Raw genomic sequence first — 9,527 nt, forward strand, 5'->3', positions numbered from 1 at the left:
GTGGTAGTAAGTAGTAGTAGTAAGTAGTAGTGGTGGTAGTAGTAGTAGTAGTGATAGAAGATTTGCTTCACGAACGCGTTCACGATATTATATCCTTTCTACGGTTTTATTTGATCTCGTCGATCTCAATACGACCGATTTATAGATCGGATTTAGGACCAGGATGGTGCTACGCTTTTCCCTTTGTTTTTTTTTTTTTTTTTTTTTTATATCTCGATACGAATCGATATTTGATGGAGAAACAAAGATTTTCATTTTATTTATAATATTACAAATATTGATGTGATCGAAAAATGTGAAAAAAAGATTGTTATTTTAAATTTGTTTAATCTGAGATTTTTCTTTTCTATTGGGTTGGCAACTAAGTGATTGCGAATTTTGTCGATAGATTGTTATTAAAATAATCCCACTCACTTACTTGCCAACCCATAGTTTCTTTGTTTTTTCCCGTTTATTTTTAACGCAAGTATTTATCGTTCGAAAGATTCTTTTTAATAATACATTTTTGACGATAGAAACTTTTGTTCGTTCGAATTTTGGTTTTTTTTCTTTTCTTTTTTTTTTTTTTAACGCAAGTATTTATCGTTTATTGCATAAATCGATTCTGATCGAGATCACGTGCTACCAAAAGGGAAGAATCATCTGCAAAGGTGCATTCTAAGCTTGCTAATTGTAAGATGCAACGGTGAGAATTTTCCACAAATAGATATAATACTAATGTGCATGCCATATGCAATTAAATCAATCCGAAATAATAATCATGCTCTCGTTAATGTATCTACTAATGTGTTATCTAAATTTACAAAAAGAAAAAAAAATATATACACATATATATTACATATCTATATTACACACGATGTATATCCAAAATGCAATCACATACAAGGGTGGGTTGAAAAGTATTGAAAACTATTTCTTTTATTATAAATAGAGAGAAATGAGTTTAATCGAAAAAAGAAGAAAATTGTTTATATGTCAGGCTCAAAACTTTTCAACCAATCAATGTATATGTATTCAGGTGATTTCAAACTTAAAATTAATTCATGAAAAATAATAGGTATAATAGTAATAATAATAATAATAAGAAGAAGAATAAATAAATAAAAAGAAAAAAAAAAAGGTCAGAAATAGAAGAAAAAACAGACATAGCCAGTGACGATCGAAAAATATTGGAGAAAAAAAAGAAAAATATGTCCAATCCTTATAGTAAGGCAGTAGTACGGATTCTAACGTTATTTTGTGCGTGCGTCTGTATTTCTAATTCTAATTAGATTTCTATAGTGACAGATAGAATTCTGTATAATTGTGATTAATTGTAAAAAAAAATCTTTCTTTTATTCTCTTTTTATAGGATTTTCTTTGTTTTTAGAAAAAATATTTTATGCATCTCGATGATATTGATTTAAAATTGTATCGGTAATTATGATAATATAAGCCTAAGTTCAAAAATTAGCAAAAATTTATTCTAGTTAAAAATAAATAATGAAATAATAGTCCACTATTATATAATTACCGGCACAAATATACATTTTTATTATTTATTACTATTCTTATTTGGAGATATATAATTTTGTTATTTTTAATTTTTATTTTAATAACACGCTCGAGCATACACACGACGCACTCGCACAGAATGAAAGGAAAATGTTTTCAAAGATTTATGAACGTGGAAACTGAGATAGGAATTTATTTAATTTAATTAAGGATTAGCATGAAATTAATTTCTATCGATGAACAGAGAGAGAGAAAGAGAGAGAGAGAGAGAGAGAGAGAGAGAGAGAGAGAGAGAGAGAGAGANGAGAGAGAGAGAGAGAGAGAGTGAGAGAGAGAAAGAGACAAATAGATATAATAGATAATCAGATACATAGAAGAAAGATGATGGTGAGAAAAAATAATTATAATAATTGTATAAAAAAAAAGTAATAAAAATAAACAGAAGAGAAATCTCTTCACGAACGTGAAGATTCACAATTATAGGGATGTTCCAAATTAATTTACACTTTTTTTATATCAACGATAATACTTTTCCATACTTAAAAAAAAAAATAACAATTGAATAACTTCTATAAAAAATTTGTTTCGATCAAATGAGAGTTAGGATTATTTATATAGATTATTATTTATACGAACAGGTTAACAACACATATATAGGAGGAAAATTAAAATAATACTTTTCAATAATAAAATTGATAATAATAATAATAAAATGCATATAAAAATAAACGAATGTATATATTATTATATATGAATAGTATATGTATACATGTACTATTATATATATAAAGATGATGGGTTGCATCTACTTGTACAAAATTACAACGACGATGATCAGAAGATGATGATTGATGATTACTTTTCCTCAAAAGTCAATAAGAGGACAATAAAAATAAAGAACGAAAATTTATTTACGTTGTCTCTGTGTGTGAGTATGTATGTGTGCGCGTCTGTATCCATATTATTATAAATTTTTCATCTTTTTTCTTTTTTTTCTTTTGGTTTATCGCGTGCCTCAACGATTTTTCTTATTTATTTATTTTATTTACTAATTAATTTATTTATTTTATCGACAGAGTCGGCTTGTTTTTTTAATATATATATATCTCGATTTTAAATTAATTCAGAATTTTGTCTGAAAATTATGTGTTTGAATTTCGAGATATAATTGTCTTTTTCTTTTTTATTTAATTTTTTATCAATCGAGATATAAATTAATAATCATATTGTCACGTTGTGTTAGTCAATGTCGTCGTAGTTGGTCGTCGTCTCAGGAAATCCAATGTAAACCTTAAACGTTGACAAATAGTATTATACTATAATTAAATAGTAGTAAGTAGTAGTGGTAGTGGTAGTAGTAGTAGTAGTAGTAGTAGTGGTAGTAATAATAGTAGTAGTAGTATAATGGACGATAGGTTTTTTATTTTTTATTATTTTTTTTTAATGGGATAACCGATACACACCTTACTATAAGAAGTGGATAGAAGAGCGTCTCTTTTTTTATTATTTTTTTCTTCGTCGCGATGATAAATCATTGTTTTTTGTTATACGATAAACATATGCGAATATTAAATATTTATTACTATTATTATTATTATAATTGTTTTTTTTTGTTCTTCTTAAACGCAAGTATGCGTATAATAGATGTATCTAACGTTAAAATAATTTGTTAATTAATTTTGCGAACAATTAATTAAATATTATTTTATTATTTCGTATCATCGAAATATCGTTAACGTTACTTTGTAATTTTATCTTTAAACACGTTAATTAATGAAAATAATTCGAGATACAGTTGAAGCGTTTCGATATTCAATTAGAAGAAAGAATTCTCGAATGAATGTCTTTCTTATATAAATTTAAAAAAGAAAAAAAAAAAGAAAATAATTTTTACCGATCGGTATATATGTATATATGCATATGTAATATATTTCTTTTTCTTTTTTTTTTATTTAAAGCAGAATTATTACACGAGCTATAGCCATAGTTCAATAATATGTAAACAACAAATGAATATAGGAACTTTGTTTTTTTTTTTCGTTTTAATTATTATTTAATATGTAGCAAAATAGCGAAGAAGAAGAAGAAGAAGAAGTAGTAGTAGAAGAAGAAGAAAATTTAGTTTTGGAAACAATGTGCCAGAGTTTATAATACGGAACATATTCGGATTTAAACGGGTTGTTTTTTTTTTTTTTTAATTTTCTATCTCTCTTTGTCAACTTCATCACGGTTTATTCGTTTCTATAATTTTTATTTTCTATAAAGGTTTTTTTTGTTATATTTAATGATAACAGACAAGACATAGATTATTTAAAGAGAGAGAAAGAGAGAGAGAAAGAGAGAGAGAGAGAGAGAGTGAGAGAGAGAGAGAGAGAGAAAGAAACAAAAATTGGAGAATCGAGAAAAAGATTTTAATCGTCCATTACGGGTTAGATCCGTAATGTTCCATTCATAGAAAAAAAAAACAAATAAAGATATATATATATATAGCTTTGCTCGCAAAGTGATAGAATGCATAAAAACAAAGGAACGAAAAAATAATCTAACGATTGGCCCGGATGTAAGATAGAGCGACAAGATGGCCGTTTACAGCAAGTACGGATTGTTTCGTGTTATTTAGAAAAAAAAAAAAATTAAATAAAAAAATTATTAACATTAAGAATAAAATGAAAATAGATTGATAAAAGTGTACTAATATTTGTTTAAATATAATATATTTATCTAAACTTTGTAATTACTAATATCTAAATGATATTTATGTAAAAGAACAAAAAAATTGAAAGGGAAAAAACAGGTCGCCATTAGAATAAAAATCTTCGAGACGTGCTGAATATTTATTTGTCAAAATTTCTTTCTAAAATTCTAACCAATTCTATAGTCTATCAAAAAAAAAAAAAAAAGATCAAAAAATCATTCGACGTTTAAAAAATTCAAACTACGCTAATAATAAATGCGTTTATTCGAAAATAGATTTATCCCGTCGCGTAATTAATCCATTCGTGCGTTAACTATTATAAATGCTAGCAGCATGTTTTAACTACACTTTTGTTTTATTTTCTTTTTTTAATGAATCCTTAGATTCCTAAATTTTGTACGATCCGTACTTACTGTATTTACAACTCTCGTTAAATCACGATTCGGCAACTACAGGTAGAGAGCAGGTTTGGGAATTGTGAGCAAAAATGCGTTTTTTCCGAGATAATATTATTTTGAAGATATCAGAGATATGTAGAACGAGTGAGGTGTAAAAAGGGTGGTTGTTATCGGGGTAGAACACGTTCTTGCTCACTTAGTTGCGAATATAAAAGCAGAAACGCCGTCTTTCTTCTCCGCTAATCGATTAAGAAGAAGAAAATCGTTCGTACGTGCTGCTAATCAGACAATAATTGTAATGGCAAGAATCAAATGATAATAATAATAATAATAATAATAATAATAATAATAATAAAAATAATTCAAATCAAATGATACAATATCATGAAAAAGAAAGCAATTTTTAGATAACAATTATATTCTAATATATAAATGATAGCTATAATAATCACGTTAGTGCCTAAAATATTTCATTTGCATTTTGACGTGTCCGTGACGTGTTATTTTATTTTTGTTATCATCTTATTTTTTTTTTTTTTTTCTTTAATTAACACAGCAAAAAAAGAGAACAGTAATAATAATAAAGTATAACAATGAGAAAGAAATATAATATATATACAGGGTGGTGTCCCACAGAACTGTGGCCATGATTTTTCAAGTACTTGCGATAACCTGACAAAACAATATTTTAAACAAAAGTTGATCTGATTTTGATTGACTATACATTTTTTTGGCACTTAATATTTTTGACTTTACAGTATTATAGCCCATATTAATACGAATTCAACGATATAGTATACTATGGCCTTTGGATGATCCTGAAAGCAAAAAAATGAAAATTTCAACAAAAAATTATTTTGCTTACGCCGGCGAATAAAGGGCACGAGTGCTTTTAAAAACAAAAAACTTACTTATGTGTGTTACTTAAACAATACCACAGTGCAGTTTCCAGCCTTTTTGCGAAATTTTACCCTTTATACAAAATAGATCAACTTTTGTTTAAAGTATTTTTTTGTCAGATTATCGTAAGTACTTGAAAAATCGTGACTAGAGTTCTGTGGGACACCCTGTATACATATATATTGAAAATTTGTGTATATAATAATATTAAAATAAATTTGATAAGAAGAAGCACGTATTTGAAATATAAGAATAGGTATATTAAGTATTAATATAATATATATATATATGTATATTATATATAAAATTAGAAAAAGTGATTAGAATTAAGTGTGTGACGGCAGGTTATAAAATATCGAATTAGGTATCGCTCCTGAAGCGTTCCGCCAGATCACGATTATTAATTATTATTGCAATTCATTATTTCATAACATTTCAATCATTATTATCGATGCAAAGAGAAAAGAGGACGTTTTTTTTTATTCTTAACTACATTCGCCTAATTTAAAAAAGAATAGCTAAATGAATTAACAAAAAAAGAAAAACAGAAGCATACCGGAGTTATCACCTTCACCGTTTATTGTTTTCTTTATTTTTTTTTTTTTTTAAAAGATTGAAAATATTTTTAAAATGCTTTCATTGAAAATTCTTTTCATTTTTTTTTTGTTGACTTAATTTTTACTTTTTTTTTCTAATACATGCGATATTAATCATTGTAATATTAAAATGTATAAAATTTATATAAAGAATTCTAATCGCAAAATTAGATTTTTGGCAGAATACTTCGAGCGTTAGAGTAACAAATTGTTAAATATTATAATAATCGACAGCTTGTAAGGATTTTGTGCAGCAGACAACAAAGTTTGTATAAAAAAAAAGATAAAATCATAAATATATGTATATATATATATATATGTAAACTGTAAAAAAGTATGCAATATTTATATATATAATATATAAAAAACTGTACATAATATATCAGCAATGATAAGAATCGATAATAGGGAATGTGAGAATGATAATAATGATAATAATAATAACGAATATAATTTTAATGATAATGATGATGACTATATGACGATGATGATATTATTCAAATCAATTAATTGCCAATTAATATAATCTGATAATAATGTTAATAATAATAATAATAATAATAATAATAATAATAATAAGAGAAAAATTAAATTGGTATTGATGGTTGGGGGTTAAGGTGAAGGTTTGGGGTTTGAGAATAGGGGTGTTAGCGGTCGGTTTTTAGTCATAGTGATAACAGTGACGATGAAGGTGATGATCGTGATGATATAAGTAAGAGTGTAAGTAGCGCAATAATAATTATAATAATTTTATATAAATATAAATCAGTAAACAATTACTCGTGACTGGTCTGTATGGCCTCCTTGAAGTTAGAACTCCACTTCCAGCCATACTAAAAAATTAATATCATTTTAACTATCAGTACGGGGGCTGCAATTTTTTGGTTTTGATTTGCTATTTTTTTTTTAATTCAATTTAAAAAAAAAAAAAAAAAAGTAAAAGAAAATTCGTTGTTTTCTTTTAAGTTTCGTTTCTTGAAAAGAATTGTTCTTCTTTTTTTTTTATTCTTTTTTTTTATTACAAACAAATTTGTGTAACCCGCGTCGCTCGCGCGTTTACAATTTTTCTCGCTCGGATTTTGTTTTTTTTTTATTTCTTTTTTAATTCTTATAAACATTCTAATATTGTGTGTTATTTCGTCGTACAGGATGGGTCGTAACTTGTGATATGCAAATGCAAGGATTGAAAAATGTCGATGTATCGATCGAATTTAAAAAAGTAGAAACAAGATTTTGATGTTTAAAATTGAAAAATCCAAAATAAATAGAAATAACTTACCTTTGTGATCTGTATTTAGAAAACTATGCTAATTAGATCTATCTTAAAAAGAAAATATATATATATATAGTGTATATAAAAATGAGCCATACAACATTTTTTTAAATATTAATCGTACGAGTATTCATTTTTCTTTCTCGCGATAATAAACAAATTAAATTATTCGACCCATCTTGTATGATAATAACAATGTTTTTATTATAAATATTTAATAACCGAAATTCATGAATTTCTTGTAATATATAGTCGAAAATAATCGTTGCGACGCAGATTTTCGTCATTTCATTTTTTTATTTTAATAAGATCGAACAACTAACATTGAGAATAAATAAATCTGACGAAACATCGTCATCGTTATCGCCGTTTTATTCATTTTTTTTTCTTCTCGAAGGACCAACAACATTAATAATAATAACAATAAAAATAATAGTATAACAAAAAAATAATTAAAAAAATAGAAGAAAAAAAAGAAGGATTGGCAAATAATAATAATAATAATAATGATAATAATAATAATAATAATAATAGTATAAATAAATAAAATGACCTAGATAGAAGATATTATACTTAACGATAATACCGTTTTGATAAATCTCATTAAATGATACATTAATTACATAACTAATTAAGGAACGATATAATTCATTAACGAGACTAATTATTAAAAACTAATATTCCGACGATGACGTGTCCTGTCTGTTTCGTCAGATAACGCGTCCAATTATTATATATATATTTAATAATAATATATTTATTATATAAAATTAAGAGTATATATCTATATACTATCGGGACACAGCAAACATTGAAAATGTTGGTTTCATGTGGGTAAATGTAAGAAGGGGGTCGGCTTCGGGCTAAGAGGGCTGGTTGGTAATAGTGGTAAAAGAGAAGAGGGGGGCGGGCTCCATGTCACAGAAAGACAAACACAAGTTGCAGGAAACTAAATTTACTTCGACACCGAACTTGTTTATGTGTTATTCATGTAGATATATAAATAAATAATTAATTAATTACTCAATTAATTAATTATGGATTATTTTTTATTCGAAATGGGGTTTCCAAGGTATTTAAGAAGACTAAACAAAAAGAGAAAGATAAAAAAAAAAAGGAGAATAGAATAGAATAGAAAAAAGAGAAAAAAAGGAAAAGAATAAAAGAAAATAATCATCGAAGAACGTTGTCGTCTCGTTCTTACGAAATTTGGAGAACTTATGGGGGTGGGGGGGGGTGGTTTTAGAAAAAACGGGGTTTGGTGGGTGGACACGATCGAAAATTCCAGCAGGAGAAGGGAGCTTTTTACATTATTATTTTTTTATCTATACACGTATGCTGCATATTCATATACAGATTATATATTATTATTATTATTATTATTTTTTATATTAAAAAAAGGTTGCTCCCTATCTCGTACTAGTGATTTAAAACGATCGTTCGATTCGTAGAAGAAGAAAAAGGTTTACATCGGATTTCTTGGTATTATAGTTTTTTTTTTTTCTTTTTAATAATAAGGGGGTTGTGGGTATGAGAATAATTTCTTTTTTTTTGTTCTCGTTTGCCGATACGAACGAAAAGGGCGGCATTTTTTTTCTATTGGCGATCATCGTCGAAATTGTTTAAGAAAAAAAGAAAGAGTACGAGCACGCTTTATTTACATCTCGACTCGCCGTCATCGCGTTTTTTTAATATTAATTATCGTTTGCTATGTTTTTTAATATAAGTGTGTGTTACGTATACGTGTGTGTTAAGTGTGTAGTATGCATGTATATATAATATGTATGTTAACCCTCTTTTTCTCTTTCTCTTTCCCACTCCTCTCTCATTGATTTATTTGAATTAATCAATCAAACGACACACGCCCAATTTCGTCCGACAAACTTTCTCCATTTTTTTTTATTTAATTATTATAATGAATGATTGTTTTAAATATGTAATAGGTAAATGAACGGGTAGAATAAATTGTACGATTTTTTGAATGTCGTCGATTGATCATTTACGTACGTACAGAGGGATGCTTTTTTGTTGATGTATCTTGCCGAGGATTCACGTATTTTATTTATTTTTATATATATATATACGTTTATGTATGTAAAAGGAAAGTAGTCAATATATGTATATATATATAAATATATATAAATATTTAACAAATTTGTTACATATCTTAT

At 26.5% G+C, this 9,527-nt stretch overlaps 1 protein-coding gene across 22 annotated transcripts in view; it reads right to left on the reverse strand.

Annotated features, from left to right (window-relative positions):
* The window catches only part of LOC106788411, a 102,175-nt gene that overhangs the window by 7,489 nt on the left and 85,159 nt on the right, over positions 1 to 9,527 (reverse strand). For 2 of the 22 annotated variants that reach the window (XM_014751637.1, XM_014751642.1), the window contains exon 23: positions 6,864 to 6,916. The exons of the other annotated variants lie outside the window; for them this stretch is intronic. In XM_014751637.1, coding sequence (XP_014607123.1) covers positions 6,864 to 6,916 — 53 coding nt within the window. The remainder of the gene's footprint in view (positions 1 to 6,863; positions 6,917 to 9,527) is intronic. 22 annotated transcript variants of the gene reach the window in all.

This window comes from Polistes canadensis, unplaced genomic scaffold (genome assembly GCF_001313835.1).
Source record: "Polistes canadensis isolate GaletaPanama2010 unplaced genomic scaffold, ASM131383v1 scaffold_139, whole genome shotgun sequence".
Classification (NCBI taxonomy): Eukaryota; Metazoa; Arthropoda; class Insecta; order Hymenoptera; family Vespidae; genus Polistes; species Polistes canadensis.